We start from the raw sequence: 23,815 nt of genomic DNA, 5'->3' as shown, positions 1-23,815 counted from the left end.
GCAATGTTCACGAGATTTGTTGTGTTGTTTTTAGATCAGTGTGCTATTGTTATATTACACAAAAAAGACCACTGTCAACTGCTTTGATCAATTTCACCTCCCCACGTAAAAGATTTTATGAGTTAAGGTTATTGGACATCTGTCAATGTGACTCACCCCTGAAGAGTTCAAAGTGTTCCTGTGTCTAATAACAGATGAAGAGAAGGTACTGGCAGCAAGCAACTGAGTGAGCAAGCAGTATCCACAATAGTTCAACAATTCTACCCAAATTTTCATAGCACACACTACTGGAGTGCTTAGTGGATAGCCTTACATTGTTTATTCTCTATTGCTGGCAAGTTAGCTTGTTTTTCCCCTATTCTACATAAATACTAAGTTTTCATTTCACAACTGCTTCTTCTTTCGGCTGCCGTTAGGGGTCTTCACAGCAGATCATCTTGTGCCATATCTTCCTGTCCTCTCCATCTTGTTCTGTTATACCCACCACCTTCATGTCCCCTCTCACCACATCCATAAACCTCCTCTTAGGCCTTCCTTTTTTCCTCTTGCCTGGCAGCTCCATCCCTAGAGTCCTTCTCCCAATACACCCAGCATCTCTCCTCTGCACATGTCCAGACCAACGCAATTTCGCCTCTCTGGCTTTATCTCCAAACCCATACATAAGCTAAAAAGTATAAATTACTCAAGAACAGGAAGCAAGAAGGAGGACTGTGGAGAATGATTAACAACATTAATAACTTCCCATAAGCTGTAACTCATATGTAAAATTAAATACATTTCTTCAAATTGTCTTTGTGCAAGTTAACTTTTAAAGATGGAGAAAAAAGAAAAATACACTTTACAAGTCACTGGTTTACATGTTTCTGAGATAATACATAAAATGAATGTGCTTGCACTATACAGTTTGATTATTTGTTTGACACACCATGTATCAGCTGACTGGAAACCTCTACTAATATTCCTTGCATTACCGCCTTTAGAGTTAAATAAGTGAACAGGCCCACAAATAAGGAATGAGAACAGAAAGTTTGAAGAAATAAACGTGTTGTTCCACAATGATTTGATTAACAAAATGTACTGCAAGAAGGCACAATTTGTTCCACAAAAAACACGTCGCTTGCCCCTGGGCATGCAACCAGGCACAGACGGTAGATCCACCCCCTGCAACCACCAAACAAACAAACAACAATCCCCACTTAAATACACATCAGAATAACTAAAAAAAGACACAAAAACATCTTGACTTGCCTAAAGATAAAATAGACCAGTCACAGTCACTGCGAAGCATTATAATGTCATATTAACATGGGATAGCACCAGCAGCAGTGCTCAGTAATGCTATAATGATTGTAAAAAATAATTTAAAAGTTGATTTAAAATTACTACAAAACCCACAACTACCCTATATTATGTGCTTGACAAGAAACATTAAAAATGTATTAATTACTTTTACTCGCTCAAAAATGACCCCAGTTCTATTATTAGAATATCCTCAACAAAACCGACCAATTTTATTTTCTTGCCTCTAATTGGGGATTTTTTTTTATACCTGGTATGTACTCATTGTTATTTTTAAAATGTCTTGCTTGTTAAGAGGTAAATATACCTTTTTTTTTCTTTTTCTTTTCATTTCTTTAATGTTCTTCAACAAATGCTGATCTGGGACGTGTGGCGAGTGAGTTAAACAGGACAAGTGTTGGTCATGTTACCCCATAAGATTTCTTTAAAATACTGCTATTATTCTAGCGGTATTTTCAGTGTGGCTGTAATGGGCTTAGTTGTTCTCCCGGGGTGGCAGTACAAAACACATGGCCTGTCCTGGCATTCATAATTGTCATTGGTCACAGAATGGAAAACAAAACCTTGAAAACTTTCTGAATATGAATATTTTCAAGCCAAGAAAGTTATTAAACCTTGATCTGCATTTTGAGATTACACACACAATAGAGATGCTCCAGCTGCCATTCTAAATTGGCACATTTTCACTAAAAAAAGACTCAAATAGGCAGATCACAAAAAACGATCATTTCAGTCATGGCTTTTCTAGGCTTTACAGTAATTTAGTTGTAGTGCTCCTTTCACGTGAGGTATTACAGTAATTGAGCAAGTGAACACGGACACCATTTGAGTTTGGAGGGAAAGCTTGTTTTAAGTGCAGCAGCTTACATTTTCAATTGGAAAAACAAAAGATAAAGATGAATTTGAAATTACTGCTTAGTTAACAATAGTCCTGTTAGCTTAACAGAAAATATAGTCTTTTACTGTACTTATAAACCTCTTAAGCATGTTAGTCTTGTGTCTTCTTGATAATAACAATAATAATACATTTTATTTATATAGCGCAGTGTTTCCCAAACTTGGTCCTGGTGAACCCCTGTGGCTGCTGGTTTTTGTTCCAACCAGCTTCTGTTTTTAATTGAACTACTGGGCTAATTACGTGAACTGATATTTCCCAAGTTTTGTGTTTAGGGAACAATATAGAAATTAGAAAACAAAGTTTGCTTAAAAAAAATATATATATATTAAAAATGTACCAAGCAGTTATATAGGAATAATGTATTTTTTTTCTTTTTAACAGTATTTTCATCTTGATTTTCATTCTACTTTTCTAGGTGTTCTAATTGTTGAATTAGTGGGTCTGTCTCTAAAGTAGTTGCAGCCTTTGATTATTCAGTGTTGTTTGTCTGGGTGTCTGATCTGCTCATTTTAAATTGTCATTATTAAGATACAACAGAGGGGGAAAAACTGCACAGAAAAAGGGCAAAGTATAATGAAATCAACAAAAGAGTTAAGCATTTAAATCTATAGCAAAAGCAGAAATATTTCTAAACGTCTTATAAATGTAAAAACCATGCTGCTGTGCTTTTCTGAATGTCGAATAAAAGAAAAAAAAAAACAGCTAATTAAATGAGATCAGTGCTATCAGGTGTTGTCACTGATTAGGAATCCGGTTGGAGCAAAAACCTGCAGCCACAGGGGTTCACCAGGACCGGGTTTGGGAAACACTGATATAGCGCCTTTCCCATGCTCAAGGCACTTACAGTACATAAGAAAGAACGGCAGGGTATACAGTATATAGTACTGTACAAACCTGATAAATAAATAAAGAAGAATATGATAGTAAATTCAGAGAAAAAAAAAGCCTAACAGACAACATAATTGATGGGTCTCGCGCGCACACACACACAGGTTACATGTGCATCTTGACAGAGAAGTAAACTGAGAGAAGGGTAATAAAGTCAAGTAGAGCTATAAGCCTTCCTGAACAGATGAGTTTTGAGTTGTTTTTTAAAACAATTCATGGAGTCAGCTGATCTAATTAATTTCGGTAGGTCATTCCAGAGTCTGGGCGCTATACAGCTGAAGGCCCTGTCACCCATGGAGTGTAGATTAGTGAGGGGCACAACAAGATTGCCAGAATCAGAGGACCTTAGTGGGCGGGCAGGCACATAGTGATGGAGAAGGTCACTGATGTAGTTTGGCACAAGGTTATTTAAGGCTTTGTAGGTTATTAGTAGGATTTTATATTCGATTCTGTAAGACACAGGGAGCCAGTGAAGACAGCAGCAGGATTTACAATAATTGATGCGGGATGTGATAAAAGCATGGACAAGTTACTCAGCATTAGAGAAGGAGAGGAAGGAGCAAACACGGGATACGTATGGAGGTGAAAGTAAGAAAGTTTCTTAATGTGATTTTATGTGGGCAGAATAAGAGAGGGAGGAATCAAAAATGACACCAAGATTCTTTACAGTAGAGGCAGGTCTGATGAGATCACCGCCAAGATGGACTAGGAAGGAGCTCATTTTATTAAGTTGCATTTTAGTCCCAATTTGCAGGAGTTCAGTTTTGTTGCAATTTAATTTGAAAGAGTTCTGCTCCATCCAGGTTTTAATTTAACTAAGGCAGGTTGTGAGCTGAGAAAGCTCTGATGAAGTTCCACTTTAACACTAGAATTACCAGAGCCTACGAAAAAACTCGCATATCCGGCCCTCCTTAAATCGCTTCTTAACTCCGTTCACACCTCTCCGCCAGCATCCTTTGTCCTCTAAATGTGCTGATAAAAGACAAGCTGCCAGCAGCTGGCTATTCCATCCCCCCACCGACTTAGAACGTGAGCGAAGTTTTCCCAGCTCACGCCTTGATTGATTATGTGGGAGTGAAGTGGAGTTTAAAGAGAGTCTAAGTAAGATCGGGGGAGGGGTGATGTTAGAGCGCCTGCGCTTATTCAGTGCAGCAGGGACAACGCACATGTTGCGTTGCATGTTGTGTGCCTCTCTTGACGTCACTTCCGGGACCGAGCCAATGGAAGGAGACCTTACCGGCTCCGGCCCTTGTGATCTCACGTCCGGGCTCGAACCATTGGCTAAAGAACATGGGCCCGATCCTTACAACCTCACTTCCTGTCTTCCCCTTTAAAAGCCTGCCCCTTTTCCCTATTTCCTCAGTCTTGTTTTGGACTCTGTTGTATGCACATCAGTGCTATATATTTTGAAAAAAGCAACTTTGCCTGGATACCAGATTATACGGGTGGCTGCCCCAAACCTTTATCTGAGTATGTCTCGCTATTGTGACAATAGTAAATGTATACTTTACCAGTAAAAAAAGCTGTAGTGCAATTCATGATTACAAATAATTAAAAGCTAAAAGTGCAAGTATATTTACATTTCAGCAGTTTTTCATTACCAATACCAATTTATTGATTGTGTAAATGTGTATACAATGTATACATAGTTTTTTTTGTTGTTGGAGAAATGGTGAAAACTATTTTTAATAAGCGTTGTTTCAAATTACAGAAAAAAAATTAATGTGACAGCTTGCAAATTATGAGAAGCATTTTCTTTTCTTTTATACGATATGCATTACTGACAAATATTTTTGTATATATATATTATTTGTATGTATTTTAAGGAAATTTTGTTTTACTATTTTTATGGTCACTAAAAAAATAGTACTACAGAATTAAATTTTAAATAAACAGTTAACACCTGTGACCTATAGTTTAATCATAACAATACACTTTAATATAGGACATAAGGTTTCTATGAACCTGATTATGCAGGAGTTTAGTGTAAAAAGTTATTTAAAAAAAAAAAAAATCTGAACCAGTATCAGAATCGGACAATTAAATAACATGAAACTGGTGATCGGTATCGGCCATAAAAAATTTGACCTGGAGCATCCCCAATACACACGGTAAAATAGCTTGTACATGACATATCATTAGTGAAAAAAAAGACAAGATTATGAGATTCAGCCATTTTAAAAGAAGACCAGTTGTTCCATCTACCTTAGTGTTAGTCTTCCTCCACTACAAGGGAGTGTGGTTTCCACTCAAAACACACTAAGCTGTTACTTCTTTATTTATGTCAGAATTCCACCTACGAAGGCCACTGCTGTCACACAAGCAACCCGAAAATATATTCTTACCTCAAGAAAAATAGTAGGAAAATGCAGTAAAATTATTATTTACAGATCCCTTTTGGTGTCACAAAAATGAACTGTAAACATGGAGGGCATTTTTTCTTGTATCAAAACTTTTCCTGTTTCAAAGTGAACACATTCATTAAGTTTTTAGGCTTATATTTTCTTGTCGGGGCCCCCTGCCACTTGACTTCCATTTTAAAATACCAGGTCAGGCTATGTATTTTTTAAAATTTAAGAAAACTCTTAAGTATTAGGATATACTTTCATGAGGCAAATGCAAATATTCCATTATTTGTAAAGCAGTAACTTTGACTTGAAAAATACTACACGTATCCTTTAAATGGAGCACACAAAAATCTTTTAATAACCATTGGACAGTTTGCATCTTTAAACATTGATTGGCAGGTAGGAGTGTGGACATTCTCGAAAGTGTATGAAATTTTAATTGAAAAAATAAATAAATAAACCAGAGTCACTATGGTTGCAGAGAATAAAGAATTAAAGTGTTTTGGTCACTGGCAGATCCACAAAATATTCGTAACTGCTTACAGTTGTGAAAGGAGGGTATTGAAGGTTTTGGAATTTGCATGCTTTCACCTTTTCCAGACAAATTCAGAGTGTTTGACTCCTGTCACAGTCATGATCACAAAGGAAATGGGGCTAAAATGGAAAGTTATTTAGAAGCAACAGGATGTTTCTGCTGAATGCGTACATACAAAACTTTCATTTTCAACTGTCATATTCATCAAAATCCTTAAGGATGATTTAATTATTTTGTATTTCTTTTTCAAAACATGTATCTGCGTATAACAGGAATGTTTTGCTTCCTAATGTTAATGATTATTTTTTTATATATTTAATTTTTTAAAGACACAAATTAACTAATTTCTTAATATTTTAATTAATTTTCTGAAATGGTCTTATTTTAAAGCTGGGTTATAAGAGGCAAGGATCAATCCCAATAACACTATGCAAAAGGCAAAACAGAAAGGAATTCCAGCGTGTTACAGGGTACAGCTCACTCACATTGGGAAAGGGTGAAGGTGGCGACAAATCAAACTTGTATATCTTTATGATTTGAAAGGAAATAATTCTGAAATAATCCACGCATATACAGGGAGCACATGCAGATTCCACACAGACAGCAGTTGGAACCTAATTCTCGGGAGTTGTGAGGGAGCAGTGCTACCTACTGTACCACTATGCCACCTTTATGACACAAATAAATATGTATGGATCCACTTCTGCTATCTGTGTTGCATTAAAAACTAAAATAAATTCCAATATATGAAACTTATATTAAAAGTCTAATTTCCTTTAATAAATATAGGTATTATATATGATCATAACATGAAAGCAGTAAATGAAAAAAGGAACCATAACATGAATAACATTATGGCAAATACGAAGTCTTCTACAAGAGAATATTTTTTATTAATTTCAAAACTATACTTACCTCCTGTACCAAGGACCTTCAGTAGCTCAAAGTTCTCGATTCCCACTTTTTCTGCATGGCCCGTCAAATTAGCTACAATAAAAAAGAAGATGCATTAATGGAGTTAAGATGGCACAAAAAGCAATCGCTATAGGTCAGCCTCCACTAACATCTGCTTTATCTCTAGCCAGACATTGAAAACCTAGTTAACATAAGTTACCCTTCAGCACACAAAGCAGCACCTGGAGCTCATTTTCCATGATGGGCAGCATTATTTCACTGAGACACTGCGTGGTGGTAGCCTACATGGACATTAGTAAGGATAAAAGCAGAGCTAAGCTGCTTAGTATAATGCGTCTCCTTCAGTGGGTCAGCAACAGTTAGTGTAGCGGAAATGACCCACCACTTATGTAACACCAGTATTACCTGCCACGCATTTCATTACCAAATGCAGCAGCAAACAATTGTACCTAGAGGCATAAATCTTAGATTTTCTAAGACAGGCCACCTCAACAGACACTCTAAGGCTACTGCCTACTGATGCATTTACTATTCTCATTTATAAAACATCTGTATGCAAGCCCACATCATTCAACCATTCATTTTTGCATTGATTCAAAATCTATCTATAGGCTTATGCTTTGTTCCAAAATTAATTTGATGTTCCCACCCCGGAAACAACTATGTGCCCTTACTATTACAAAAAGTAACTGTTTTAAGACTAGCAAAACAATGCAGACTTCAGCAGTCTGTGGGTTATTTTCCCAGGTATCATAATTTACCTCTTGATCGATAATTTTTTTTTAATAATTTGACAAACAGGGCTCCACAAGAATAAGGTGATTATGTTGACTTAACTTGGCGTGGTACCTTTATTTTCAGTTCTTTCATGTAATCATTTTCTACAACAGCTTATACAGGTGAGACAGGAGGTGCTAACAACTGGAGATCAGTATATTTGCTTAGAAGAAGGTTTTATCTAAAGAGACTTGCTCAATTATGTTGGTCTCTTTTGTAACATCGGTCTCAGGGACAATTTGGGAACAAGTGCTACAGGACAATGGTACAAAATTGATTTCCACAAGTGAAGAGCTCAGAATAAAAATACAACTAACAGTTCTCAGATTTACAAAGCCTAACAGCTAATATCAGTTAGACAGAAATTCATATTTACTAAATGAGTCTTCAAATACTTCTTAAACACAGTGAGAGTCAGAATTTTGCATGGAGGTTGGCAGCTCACTCCACTATCCAGTAGCTACACATGAAAGAGTCTAGACGGAGATTTGATACCATACAGAGGTGGCATCACCAGACGCTGTTCAACAGCAGCCCTAAGTGGTTGAAGAAAGGCATAGAACCTCACAAGATGCTCCACTTGTGCAGACACATCGACTACTCTGTAAGCAAACATTAAGAATTTGAATTTAGTACAGTACATGCTGTTACATGGCGGTGCAGTGGTAACGCTGCTACCATGCATTAAGGACACCAGAGTTTGCATTCTAAGTCCTTCCTGCATGGATTCTGCATGTTCTCCCTGTGTCTGAGTGGGTTTCTACCAACTATTCAAAGACATGCAGTTTACATGAATTGGAAATGCTAAATTGGTCTTAGTGTGCATTTGGGGGGTGTGTGTGTGTGTGTGTGTGTATGTGTGTGTGTGTGTGTGTGTGTGTGTACACCCTGTGATGGACTGGTAGGTTTGTTCCTGCCTTGTACCCCATGCTAGCTGTGATATGCTCCAACACCCAAACCACGCAACTCTGGTCTGGGTTAAGTAGGTTAGAAAATTACATGGCATGCTACTACAAGAACCAGTGAAGTGATCAGAACAGAGGAGTGACATGTGCCCGAATTGGCAGGTTGAACACCAGATGTGCCGGTACATTCTGAATCATCTGCAGCAGCTTTGCGACACATGCCATTGCTCCTGCCAGCAGTGAGTTGCAGTACTTCAGCCCTAAGCAAGAATCTCTTTCTCGCAGGACTTATAACGCTGCTCGCGTTTTGAATGGCGGTGGGGGTTTTATGAATGCACGCTTAAGAAATGCGATCGGTTCAGCTGCTGTCTTGCTGCTGCTGGCCAGATGTGTGTTCTGCTTGTTCGCGCTAAGCATCAATAACTTAAACGCCTGTACAGCAGCTGTCATTCCGCCACTTCACGTCTCTGCCACTAGCGTTCTGAAGGGGGGTTGGTGGGGGCTGAGGGCTGAACGCATGCTAAGGAGAAGCACTCGGATCATCTGCTGGCTTGCTGCAGCTGGTGAGCTGCATGTTCTGCTTGTCGTTATTTTAAGAGCAGGGAGCACCTGAAGTGTGTCTGCCAAAAGCATTCCAACAACTGCTAAGTCAGATGTCAGTGAACTTGTTTTAAATTGTTTGCAAGTAGGGCGTGATGTGCAAAATTCACCGTGTCACGGGTTTTGCTTCCTAAGGTTGCAATGTTTAGTCTTGTGTGTCGTCAAAGTGTCTCTCCGAGATGATCTGGTCTCGATCGCTTCACTCAACCCAACCCCAGAGGCATGCTACGCTCCTGCCACTTCGCATCTCTCCCGCTCACGTTGTGAAAGGGTGGAGCTGAACGCACGATAAGTAGAGATCAGCTACTGGCTTTGTGCTGCTTCTGCCAAGATGCCTGTTCTGCTTGTCGCTATGCGCGTCGCTCATTTAAAAGCCTGTACAGCAGCTGTCCTTCTGTCTCACTGCCTTGTCTTGCGTGACGTTAAAATGTCTCTCATGGGATGTCAATTGTCTTCCGAGAAAATCAAGCTTCGCCTCCCTGCCAAATTTTTTTTTTTTTTTTTTTTAATAATAGGAAGATGTTACTCATATCCTTAGCCAGAAATCCACATTTCATATGTGCTTACAAAGTGTGTTTTAATAAGTTGTTTGTGTGTTTAAAGTGTGTGGGAGGGATATTTTAAGGCTTAAACTATATAAAAAAAAATGTTTATTTATATGGTCTTTCTATATCGTGGATTTTCACCTATTGCTGATGGGTCTGGAACGTAACTTCCGCAATAGGCGGGGGATCACTGTACTTGGCTCTGATTCAGGTTACACTTTCAGTGTGTCAGTGCCTGGCACATATCCTGTTGCTGCGGGTTTCTGCTCCTGAATGACCACAAGCAAATAAGGTATTCCGTATAGTAACAATGTAAGGTATAGTGAATTGGGATGTCAGAAAACCACAATTTTTGCATTTGATTCTAATACATGTTAAATTATACAATACTCAATGACTATTTGATACCACAGCAAAAAAAGAAAATTCCATTCAACAGGCTTTTATTAAAAGTACCTCCATTACTCAAGTGAACAAAATTGTGCATTTTTCGGTAACAGAATATAGAATGTATATATACTAATAGTAACACAAGTTTTATAACAGTGGAATATCCATCAAGCAGTTACCAAGTTATCATTTACTGAAAGTAAACTAGGATTGGCATTCATAAATATCAAAATACAATGCAGGGCTTGAATTTTAACATGTGATGGACATGGAGATTCTCCAAGTGTAAGAACTTGGCGTGAATTTTATAATCTTAGGGGAATTTCAGTACAGGATTTATAAAAAACAAAATCATCGTGGATTACTTGTCTTATTTTACCATGTGCACATTCTAAATTTATTGTCCGACATCTTCTCTCCAGTAACTGAAAAATACTGGCTAAATTAATACTAAAAAAATTGTAAACATTATTATACCTGTACTGTTGAATAAGTGAATTTCAAAATAATTCAAGATATTTTAGTTCAAACAAACTCTTTAAAACTTTTTATAAACAGCATACTTTTAAAATCTAGATAATCAAAGAATCACTCTGTTAGGTTTGTAACATTTGATTTATATTTGCATCTTTAGCTGCTTAAAAAAATAAATAAATAAATAAAACTTACTAAAAAGTAAAATTTAATGGATGAATCAAACAGATTCAATTTTCAAATGACACATAATCCAAATTTTCCAAAACTGACCCTCCATTTTTTAACATTTATCCAAACTTTAACACTTCTAATGTGAAATCAAATTTGTCAATTTTACATTAATTCACAGTTTTGGAACTCCTGTAAAACAACTTTGCTTGTGAAATTTTCTAAGTATCTTATATGAGTGATCAGACTTTGGTATTGCTTAGCCTGTGTACAAATCCAGAATTAGAATACTAACATCACCTGCAGTGTAAATGTTAGACTGCATTACATTCACGAACAGGGCCTTTCAAATATTAGATATACAGTGTCCAGATACTAGCCATTGCTATGTCCCAAACATCATGTTGCCCTGAAATGGGGGGAACCATGTAGAAAAATTGTCATTTCTACATGGAGTGACGAAAATGTGTGCAAATCCCCTTAAATGGAGGTCTGCAACGTGCGCATATAAATTGATTTTTAATTTTAAAGTGTGGAGCAGAGGAATAAATCAAGATTTTATATATTTATTAAATTTTTTAAATGGTATTATACCCGCATCATGCTAAATTCATATTGGAAGTTAATGGTTTATATAGTCACTGCGCATTCTGACCCCTAGGGATTCAGCCTCCCCTGCCACACTTTGCAGAAATATTGCAATATTTGTATATTAATGCACTTGAAATTGTAAGGACCCCCCCCCCCCATTATAATATGCGTATATCAGCATGGGGGAAGCTCAAAAAAATTATGGGCTTCAGTTGAACCCAGAGAACAGTATGGCAGTCAGGTTGCCTCTAACCCCATGCAAGGGAAATGTGGTAAGGCAGGTCAACATGCATATGTTTGGGCTAAGGGATGAGGCAGCTGGAAGCCGCGGGAGTGGCACTTATCCGTTATTTACTTTGGTATTATTTTGGTACAGGTAGTGAGCTGCAAAAGATGGTATCGGTACCTAAATTGAAATTTTAGTACCAATCCAACAGTATAACATTATATGTGTATGTGTACACATAACAACAGCTGTGCATATTTCATTAAAGGGAGATGCAGTTCTCAATAAACAAATACCTGACTTGAAACATATATAGCAAATAATAAAAGAAAAATGCTAATTTGTTCAACCAGAAAGATTCACTGTAACACAAGTTAAACTCCTGCAGAAATTGGGAAGCCATTTCAAAAACCACCAAACTTTGGTGAGCTAGATCACAATGTAGAAATATGTCTTCCATTATATCAACCTAATCATCACACCATGACCTTTTTTTCCACTGTCATTGCTGCTGTGAAGAATTCTATTGCATTTTCACTTATCTGAACAACCTCACAAAAAACTAAGTCTGGTTGTGATGTTGAGGAACAAGCCTGTATACAGCTGCTGACTAATGTTCATATTATTTATGAGTTTTACACAACAGAATGGACTCCATTTCATCACGTAATTTTCAAATTACACAAGTCAGTATTATGGACCGTATTTGATTTGATTGCTGTGATAAAAGAATTGATTTGAAATTGAAAATTAAGAGAGCTCCTCTAATGAACAGAATGATAGTTTATTAGAATGTTCACATCAACTGGAACAAACATCAAACCACAAGATTATTAAGAAACCAGTATTGCAAAATATGAGCTTCCTCTTGAGATGCACAACTTTAACTTCTTACTTCTGCTGAACCAGCACCATTGCCAGCCTGCTGGTTTCTATTCTACCTATTTTTTAACCTCACAACAAACAGTTGGTGGTAAAACACATGCTCATGTTACTTTTTAAAGTAAAGGTTTTCAGACAAAATATCATTCCAGTAATAGCCTTTGATTTCTAAAAGATGGCAATATTTTATAACTTAAGCACAAAATAGCATAAATAACATACCAATCAAAATTCAGTGACTGAATTAACAGAATATACTTGAATTATACATTTAATAATAAAATTTAAAATTGAGAACACTGCAAAACAGCATCATGTTAAACATAAATTTCTGCAAATGACTTAACAGAAGACCACCAAGGCATTTCCTTTCTGTGAACCTTCCATTCCACACTTGGTGGATTTGCTATTTCTACAGACCATCTCCTTTAAGTCTCATCACCATTAGTGGGTCTTAAAAGCGTTTACCAATGAACCACTGCATGACCTGTACAAATGTGGTGCAAGTAAAACATGTTGGGCATGTCTAGTAGATTTTTTTTTCTTAAATATCGAATATGCAGAACTTAGTAGGTTGCCAGTAAATGCACCCTGCAGCAGAGATCATTTATAAACAGTTGTGTTCATACTGGTAAAATAGCTACATAACCACTTTTCACCAGATTTCTGTGTTATGTTGGAGGCCAGCAGGTTGGTAGACTTATTCTTTCAGACAGTGGCCCAACCATGCTCACCTTAAAAAAATAAAGTAAGATGCTGCAGATGTTCTATCAGATGGTTGTGGCGAGTGCCCTCTTCTACGCAGTGGTGTGCTGGGGAGGCAGCATTAAGAAGAAGGATGCCTCACGCCTGACAAACTGGTGAGGAAGGGCAGGCTCTATTGTTGGCATAGAGCTGGACGTTTTGACATCCGTAGCAGAGCAACGGCACTCAGCAGGCTCCTATCAATTATGGAGAATCCACTACATCCATTAAACAGTGTCATCTCCAGACAGAGGAGCAGTTTCAGCGACAGACTGCTGTCACTGTCCTGCTCCACTGACAGACTGAGAAGATCATTCCTCGCCCCAAACTATGCGACTCTTCAATTCCACCAGAGGGGTAAATGTTGAACATTATTCAAGTTATTGTCTGTTTTTTTACCTGCATTTTTTATTACTCTTTAATTTAATATTTTTTGCTGCTGGAGTATGTGAATTTCCCCCTGGGATTAATAAAGTATCTATCTATCTATCTATCTAAACACAAGTAGACACACAGTGCCTCAATTTATATAAAAGAAAGATGAGCAGTGAGACCATACAACTTCTGTTCTCAAGGACCAAAAAGCCATGTAGCTGGGCAAAAAATAAAATATTGGCTGTGTTTAGTGTGTTTAAATAATCATGGCTTTTGTACAGTATGTATTATAGGCAGTGCTAAATGTGTCCGGTTCTACTTTCTCTTTGACCATGTCACTTATATGTACAGAGAAACCTGTTTCTGTGAAGAGCTGGGTTTTCCACTGTCACTTTCTTGTGAATGTTACAGCATTCACACAGGAGTACATGAGTGATTAGTACTCCACGCTCTGCAGATGTACCACAAGAAAATAGTGATAGATAGATAGATAGATAGATAGATAGATAGATAGATAGATAGATAGATAGATAGATAGATAGATAGATAGATAGATAGATAGATAGATAGATAGATAGATAGATAGATAGATAGATAGATAGATAGATAGATAGATAGATAGATAGATAGATAGATAGATAGATAGATAGATAGATAGATAGATAGATAGATAGATAGATAAAAAAAGTTTAAATCTATTCAAATATTTACTTATTGTTAATATGAACATTCAATTTGTAGGCCAAAGTGGGCACTGCTCATTCTGTTGGTTTTCTGTTATACAGAAGGCCAGTTAAGACAGCAGATTTAACAGGAATGCAAAAATCCAGCTTCACCCCCAACCTGCACTCCTGAGAAAATGGCTTAACTGCAGCTCGTAACATTCTTGGTCAAGCTCTGTACTTCATTCGATAACAAAGGTGTAAGACAGAGTTGAACTGACATCCCTGCATACTCCTTCAGACATGAAGGAGCCCAAATGGACACCTAAATTTCAAACAAAGAGCTATAATTCAATGAGTGGCGACCTTGATGGGCAAAATGATGTGCTTATGACCAGGCAATGATTTTGTAACTGGAAGTGACTTTAATCCATCACCAGAGGTTTTAAAACTACTTGCATTCATCTCTTCTGTCTCTTTGAAAGTGGAGGATGTCTCTTTCTGAAAACAAAAAGTGGATAAGCCACTATCTCTTTGTGGACCTAAAAGCTAAGATCCAATCTCCCAAGCCAAGCTCTGTGCCAGTTGACTGAGGCCAGTCTGAGAAGACAAAGAGCCAGTCATTTCTTCAAGAAGGGAACATCAACATCTAAACACTTGTGCCAGAAAAAGTAATGCTTTTCCTTATGAAGTTGCACAGGACACAGCAAAAAAGCCTAATTGAGAAAAGCACAGCACAACACAAAGAAGGACCACATCACAAAAGCAAAAAATGCACTCCAATGCAAGAAGAATCCTCTTCTTAAACACAGAAAAGCAATAGCAACAACTCCACACAACATTGGACATCATCCTTAAAGACTTGGTATTGTAAAACTGTTCACAGGTATCAAGATAAATTTGAATTCTAAATAGCCAGTAAACAGCCAGCCTCTTCTGCGTTAGATGTATGTCTGTCTTGTGTACAGTCATCTATGTCAATATATATGCAGTTACCATATTTCTATAATCCTTGCGCTTATCAATAATTTATATTATTTAGTTTCAAAAATGAGTGGGTTCCAGTTACCTTAATATATGCCTAATGGCTCGAGACTGCAGAAGGCAAAAAAAAAATAAAGTAGGAGCCTTACCAAAATATTTAATTAAAGACCATCATTGCTGAAGGCAAAATTGATCATTAATTATAAACGGAGTTAAAATTCTCTCTCCTTCCTGCATTATTTTTGACATCCCTAGGGATGGGCAAGTTAAAATCTATCATCTTCTTAATAATCCTTATTTTTTGGCTAAATACATTGGTGTTACCCAAGTTGAAAATAGTAACCTATCACAAGACATAACATAAGCTAAAACATTTGTTGGATTTTACCTTAACTGTGATTTGACAAGCAGCATCAACTATAGAAAAATAACTACAATGGAGTAGTGATACTTTGGTTTGTCTGGATTCTGTCATTTCAAACACTGGTGGTGCTTTGCCTGGAAGCTCCATAAAGGACTGATACACTTCAGTTACTCAGAGTTACGCCATCCAGGTATTTTTAGGGACAGCATGTACTGCAGTTTGAGGTTTCATACAGTAAAACTCTCTTGCTAGCATACAAATACTTCTGAGGGTTGAATCTTTGCTTCAGCATACTAAAAATCTCACTATGAGATTAACAGGGTGTTGATTTTTCCAGCTGTGTCTCTGGCCTTGTGCATCTCATTTTGCTTTATATGAGGCCAGGCTGGGCAGCACCCATGCCACACTCGGTAAATTGTGTTCACATACTAAAGTCTCCCTTTGTATAAGAGCGGTGTTGAAATCTTTTGTTGAGGGCTATACCCAAGGCAGCCAGCTAGTCTATAGAGGAAAGAAAGCAGTGGTTGCACTCAATTTTTATTGGAGGAGGTAATAACTCTTACTGGGCTCTTTGGTTATACAGAAGTCCAACCTTATGAGTGATAACTTATGTACAGGTTTATGTATTAAGTATTGCAAAGACCAGTTTATGATCACTGTTGTTTCTGACCAGGTCAAGGACCCAGAACTTGAGCAACAGTAGTTGATGTCTCGATATGACTAGATAGAGAGATCTCTTTATATGCATTCAGAGGTCCATTTTAGCCAGCCTCCATGCAGAAACTGAACTTTATTTATTTATACTTCATTTTCACAGAGGTGTGGGTTGGTGTTAAGGGTAGAGCACAGATCTGCAGACGAAAGGAAAAGAGGTTAATGCCACATTGTTCTGTGACTGCATGCACAACTCTAAGGAATTTATCTTTGGCAGTGAGGTTTGTAATAACTTTATCAGAAGCAAACATGTAACATTACAAAGTGTGTTACCAGTATTCAAGATACAATTTGGATGGACACTACAGTAAAACGTGCACGTATACAGAAAGAACTGAAGTTCATGACATTGACAACTGCCACATGAAACTGCAACCCCTAAAGAGGGGAAAAAAAGAGCAGCTTACTTTAAGCTACATATTTTTAAAATGCTGGCACGGTGGCACAGTGGTAGCGCTGCTGTCTCGCAGTTAGGAAACCCGGATTCGCTTCCTGGGTCCTCCCTGCGTACAGTTTTCATGTTCTCCCCGTGTCTGCGTGGGTTTCCTCCCACTGTACAAAGACATGCAGGTTAGGTGCATTGGCGATCCTAAATTGTCCCTAGTGTGTGCTTGGTGTGTGGGTGTGTGTGTTGATATAGCGGGTTAGATAATGGATGGATGGATAAAATGATTTGTCTTGATAACAAAGCTCAATAGGCCAGGAACTTTTAAAATTAAATTCAAATGGTGGAAAATAAAAATATATACATATTACAATATCAAAAGGCACCAGCACTTGCAGTGTATTATGTATTAACAGAGAATGGTATATGGGTTTTCTTGCTGAGCATCATGCATTTTTTTTGCTTTACTCAGTTTTTTTTTGTTTTTATAAATTGAACAGCATGTTTTATAGCCAATTCACCTGCTTTAAAATCCACTAAATCCAAATAAGAGGCATGAAGACTATAGCACCCACAGCAAGCCTGATACACCTTTGCTTCTCATTGTGTCTCACATTCGCACTTCCTTCTCCGTTGTTTCACCAAAGCCAGACTGACCAATCAGATTACTCAAACAGACCGATCACACAGACCATAATGTTTTATTATATAGTAGATACGTAATTCCAGGAAACTTGGCATACAATATAAAAAGGGGAGGTGCATTCCCATACTGTAATGCTCTGTGTTCAATTCAAAAGCATAAAATATTTTAGCAAAAAATGCATGCATTTTGCTAAAAACTACATGGGGTAATATATAAAAAAATATATAGTTTTTGAGTGGAGTATCCCTTTAGGGAATTCACTCGTGTGGGTCTAATTTAAAATCACCAATCTATCACATTTTTGGGATGTAGGTGGAAACCACAGTACTGCTAAAAAATCCACACAATCACAGGCTGAACAATAGGACCCCACACATACAGTACCCAGCTAAGTTCTGAACCCAAGACTGTACCATCAGAATGAAGCGTGGAATATGAAATATCACCATTGTGAGTTGACAACTGATGATACTGTCAATTACCAAGTTAAGGATTACTCATCTTAATTGAGAAATCATCAGTAACTCTCCCACTTTTTTGTCTAAAAGCTGTTAGAGCTTAAGTGTGTTTTATATATGGCCTGGACAGCTCATTTATGGAAGTCAGCCTGGGCAACTGCAATATTGCTCATTGTGCAAGACATCCCTGTTGAAAACCCAAAGTGCAATTTTGCAAACAAGGTTTTCCAGCCTTTTGCAAAAGACGATTAGAAGAGCAATATACAGAAGACCAAAGGAAATAGCACCGCAGAGTTTAAATGCCACAAAGTAGAACATAATAAAAAGTTAAGCCAAAAAAAGTATACAGTAAACCAAACAACCACCAAAAAAGCAAAGTCGTGTCTACAGACCATTCCTCAAATGCCACTTGATTTCATTAATGGATAAATATGGAAGACAAGGTGCTTGGTACTTCTGTGATCCTCCAAAAAGAGCCATCTCAAAGTAGTATAAGCAGATAGAGTAATTTTGAGAAACAAATAGGATATAAGTGATGAAAACATTTTATCTGCTATCATTTCACGGATGTGTAGCCACCACAAAAAAGCCACACTGGTGATTTCTCAGTAATGATGTGTACCAGACAGAAAAATAAAGTGTGTTATGACCTAAAAAAAAAGTACACTGAATCATAGTTCAAGCATGAAAGTAGTATTCTCTCTTCTGTCTACGTAAAGCCATGAGGTGAAGTGTAGCCCATAGAAATTCACACACAAGATAATGTGCTGCAGCAGACATTTGGGGACCGCACTAAAAACAACTGTAACTCAATTCACTACTCACTTTAGGAAGGTGACTTCACAATATTTACAACCACTGAAGTCTGCTTCTGTTATTTGTACATGGTTGGATTTCTCAAGCAGAGGCTATGGACAGTGGATTTTTGTCTTTCTTTACCGTTTTGTTGTCTGGTCTTGGATTACTGTTGTGGTATAACAGCCCCCCATACACAGACAGACAGACACCAAATGTCCAAAACATGCATGTTTAATTTCTTTTATTTCTTTAACACCACCACACAATGCCTTAACAGCCCCAAATGCTCACAGTCTCTTCTTCTCTTTTCTCCAAATCTATCGCCCTCACTCCTCCTCTCACAAGCTCTGTCTTCCTCCTCCCGACTCCGGCTTGACTGATGGAGTGAGGAAGCCCCTTTTATAACACCCCAGATGTGCTCCAGGTGCTTTGTAATGATCTTCCGACAGCACTTCCTGGTGTGGCAGAAGTGCCACATGAGCACCCAGAAGCACTCTGGGTGTGCCTGGAATTTGTTCCAGCAGGAATTCCAGTTGTGGCGCAAGTGCTGCAGTCCAGGGCTCCATAGTTCTCCGGGTGCCCCCTGGTGGTGGCCACAGGCCCCAACAGGTTTGAGCTTCCAAACTCTGATCCAATGGCCCCCATGCAGACCAGGGCGGCTGCCCTGTGCATCCCATCTCTCTGACACTGCAACACTGCGGGCTTACAGCCAACAAATAATTCAGCACAATTGTTTCAAGAAATGCCAAGGGGGCTTTCTTTATGCTAACTGCAATATGCCTGTATAGTGCCTCACTGTGATTGTTTTCTTTCTTTTTAGTCATACTGGTGTGTGTTTAGACTACAGACGTATATACAGTTAGGTCCATAAATATTTGGACAGAGACAACTTTTTTCTAATTTTGGTTCTTTACATTACCACAATGAATTTTAAATGAAACAACTCAGATGCAGTTGAAGTGCAGACTTTCAGCTTTAATTCAGTGGGGTGAACAAAACGATTGCATAAAAATGGGAGGCAACTAAAGCATTTTTTGAACACAATCCCTTCATTTCAGGGGCTCAAAAGTAATTGGACAAATTAAATAACTGGAAATACTGTTCATTTCTAAACCTTGGTTGAAAACCCTTTGCTGGTAATGACAGCCTGAAGTCTTGAACTCATGGACATCACCAGATTCTGGGTTTCCTCCTTTTTAATGCTCTGCCAGGCCTTTACTGCAGCAGCTTTCAGTTGCTGTTTGTTTGTGGGCCTTTCTGTCCAAAGTTTAGTCTTCAACAAGTGAAATGCATGCTCAGTTGTGTTAAGATCAGGTGACTGACTTGGCCATTCAAGAATTTTGCACTTCTTTGCTTTAATAAACTCCTGGGTTGCTTTGGCTGTATGTTTTGGGTCATCGTCCATCTGTATCATGAAATGCCGTCCAATCAATTTGACTGCATTTAGCTGGATTTGAGCAGACAGTATGTCTCTGAACACCTCAGATTCATTCGGCTGCTTCTGTCCTGTGTCACATCATCAATAAACACTAGTGTCCCAGTGCCACTGGCAGCCATGCATGCCCAAGCCATCACACTGCCCTCCACCGTGTTTTACAGATGATGTGATATTCTTTGGATAATGAGCTGTTCCCACGCCTTCTCCATACTTTGTCTTGCCATCATTCTGGTAGAGGTTATCTTGGTTTCATCTGTCCAAAGAATGTTTTTCCAGAACTGTGCTGGCTTTTTTAGATGTTCTTTAGCAAAGTCCAACCTAGCCTTTCTATTCTTGAGGATTATGAGTGGATTGCACCTTGCAGTGCACCCTCTATATTTACTTTCATGCAGTCTTCTCTTATGGTAGACTTGGATATTGATACGCCTACCCCCCTGGAGAGAGTTGTTCACTTGGTTGGCTGTTGTGAAGGGGTTTCTCTTCACCCATGGAAATGATTCTGCGATCATCCACCACTGATGTCTTCCGTGGACGTCCAGGTCTTTTTGCGTTGCTGAGTTCACCAGTGCTTGCTTTCTTTCTCAGGATGTACCAAACTGTAGATTTTGCCACTCGTAATATCATAGCAATTTCTCGGATGGATTTTTTCTGTTTTCGCAGCTTAAGGATGGCTTCTTTCACCTGCATGGAGAGCTCCTTTGACCGCATGTTGTCTGTTACAGCAAAATCTTCCACATGCAAGCACCACACCTCAAATCAACTCCAAGCCTTTTATCTGCTTAATTGATAATGACATAACGACGGACTTGCGCACACCTGCCCATGAAATAGCCTTTGAGTCAATTGTCCAATTACATTTGAGCCCCTGAAATGAAGGGATTGTGTTAAAGAATGCTTTAGTTGCCTCACATTTTTATGCAGTCGTTTTGTTCACCCCCACTGAATTAAAGCTGAAAGTCTACACTTCAACTGCATCTGAGTTGTTTCATTTAAAATTCATTGTGGTAAATGTACAGAACCAAAATTAGAAAAAAAGTTGTCTCTGTCCAAATATTATATATATATATATATATATATATATATATATATATATATATATATATATATACACACACACACTACATACACACACACACACACACTAGTCATTTAGCCCGTTACAATAACGGGCGCTAGAACAGTAGTGCATAAACATTAGTAGGAACAGTCTATATTAAATGGCAAGGAACTTTGACCTCATTCTTTTTGTTGGTCGTATTTTTCTTTCTTTCAGCCTTTCTTTTGTTGATGTTTACTTGCTGAGCTGACCGTTCTTCGTGGCTGCCGCCGTGTATTGTGTGTCTTTAATTTTCTGTGACAGTAATACTGTCCTTGTACGGCTCTATTTAATAAGGGCGCGCACAAAAAGGCGAACTTCAAAAGGGCGATCTCAATTGAGCGCGGCGAATAAAGGCATTCGTAGATAATTTAGTTCAAATGGCTCTGGAATATGTGAAGAGCAACAAAGGTGCAGATCTTTATTTACGCGCGCCTTTATTCGCTGCGCCCAATTGAGGTCAACCCTTTTGAGGCTAGCATTTTTGTGCGCGCCCTTATTGAAGGATACCGTCTTGTACGTCCGCTGGCTTGTATGTCCGTAATATACCTTTAATTTTCCGTGGCGGTAATACAGGTGTGTGCGTCGGTAATATGCCTTTTAATCTCCTCTGACAGTAATACTGGCTTGTATGTGGCTGTAATATGCGTCACTGTATTGTGTATCTTTAATTTCCTCTCGTAGTAATACTGGTTTGTATTTCCGTAAAACACCTCTAACTTTCTCTGACAGTAATATCACGCATCGCACCGTGCCCCGCGCATGCGCACTTCATCAGAAGACACCCACACACGGACACCTGGACGCACATAGGGATTTTTTATATTATATATATGTATTTATCTATTTATGGCTTTGTTTTATTTAAAGAGATTCTGTAAAAAAAAAAAATCCAATACAGTGTTTCCGTTCAGCCATGTTTTTGTGTGTTTTGCTAGCCACCTAGTACAGCTATATCAATATGTTGCTCCTGAATAAGGAAACACACTATGTATGAATTATCTGACCTGTAGTGCATTACTTCACATAAAGTTCTCCAAGGATTTATGAGCAGACTCTTATCTTGTGCAAGTGTATGATGTACAAAATGACAAAAAATAAACTTCATGAACTAGGCAGTTATGTCATTTTAAAAACACAGTTTTCCGTTACAATTTTGATCATCTTACTATTGGCAACCTATAATTAACTAAAAAAAAAGACATTTGACTTTTCCCTCTTATCCACCAGTTTTTGTATCTATCCAGTCCTATTCAGAATTAGCTATATGGAACAACTAACCCAAAATAAAGTGGTTGAAATGAAATAAAAAGCAATAGTGGAGACATCAGTACATCTTGGTACATTGACACCCAGCCACACACTCAACAGCATTTCTGACTTATCATGTCTTTGAATGTGGAGAAAAAAATCTCATTATCGTTAAAGTAAAATAATACAAGCATGAAAAAACACTGAAACTAAACCCAAAAGAATAACAAATAAAACCTGAATTCAAGTACTGTTGGGCAACAACACTAATAAATCCACACTTTCTGAACCTGTTTTTCTGGTTAACGGCACCAATCCCAGCAACAATAGGTATGAACTGATCCTAGATAGGGCAATAACTCATCCCATGATACACTCTTGCGAACAGCCACTTAGGTGATGTTTTCCACTTCTAAACTATCAAACAAGTAGGAGGATGTCCAAGTACCTGGACAAAACCCAAACAAATATTGGAAAATTCACACAGACAATGAATGAGTTATGAACTACACCCAGGTCACTGCGGGTTCATGGTAGCAGTCCTAGACATAGTGTCTGTGTGCTGCCTTCTAGTATGAACTGCAAGCAAAATTTTAAAAATGTATTTACTTTTTCCTGGAACAATACTGATCTTGGGCAGCAGTCGATAAATACAGCTACAACTTGGAGGGGATTGTGCCCCTTGTATACATTGTCCCTGTTCAAGAATTTAAGACTTTTGTTTATCTGTTTGCATTATATACAGTATATCTATAGGAAAACCTGTTTTATATAAAACTTTTATTGGTTCGTTGATGGCATAGGCCATTCATGAGAACCAATACAGGATCTGGTGGCTCACTACAACTCTTCCCAGGATAAATAAGAGGAGCACTTACAATACCATTTCTAGTTTAAAAACACACCAATATATGTTAATTTCTCATGCATGCCCAATTTGGTTAACACCTGTTTGAGGCCAGTCAGTGCCAGTTGCAGTCTATACACCAAAATGTGCACAGCAGTCTCAGGGTGACTCAAACAATTGGCAAGGGGAGCAGCAATGTCTCAGTATTGCAACATAATATAGTATGTGGGAAAGAAATAATAATACATGAGTGACAGTTAAATGAGCTAAAAAGCTCTGCGGCTTGTCCCAGAGGATACAGCCATCAGACCAATATAGGACTGCCAAAAGAGTGCATGGGAAAAAGAAATACAAAGCCTACAAGAAGAGTAAAGCAATGGAAAATGTGAGAAAACTATGACACAGAATGCCAGCATTTAGTGCTACTGAAGAAAAATGGCTAAGATCGACAAGTGACAGCAAGAATGTATACTGGTTGCTAGCGATGATGCTCACTCGATGATGTGCACTCTTAGAAAAGTTGTAGCATGAAATGTGGGCACACTCTGTTGAGGTTCAGGAAATATTTTTGCTCTGTTGGGCTTTGACATTGCCTCAGTGCTATTAACA

The 23,815-nt window shown here is 38.1% G+C and overlaps 1 protein-coding gene across 1 annotated transcript in view; it reads right to left on the bottom strand.

The window, feature by feature from the left end:
• Positions 1-23,815, bottom strand: part of rps6ka5 (ribosomal protein S6 kinase, polypeptide 5) — a 91,348-nt gene that overhangs the window by 40,757 nt on the left and 26,776 nt on the right. Inside the window, 1 exon segment of the mRNA XM_028822168.2 lies at positions 6,884-6,955. Coding sequence (XP_028678001.2) covers positions 6,884-6,955 — 72 coding nt within the window.

Source organism: Erpetoichthys calabaricus, chromosome 16 (assembly GCF_900747795.2).
Source record: "Erpetoichthys calabaricus chromosome 16, fErpCal1.3, whole genome shotgun sequence".
Lineage (NCBI taxonomy): Eukaryota > Metazoa > Chordata > Cladistia > Polypteriformes > Polypteridae > Erpetoichthys > Erpetoichthys calabaricus.
The sequence above is the reverse complement of the archived record's forward strand: the minus strand, read 5'-3'. Positions and strand labels throughout refer to the sequence as shown.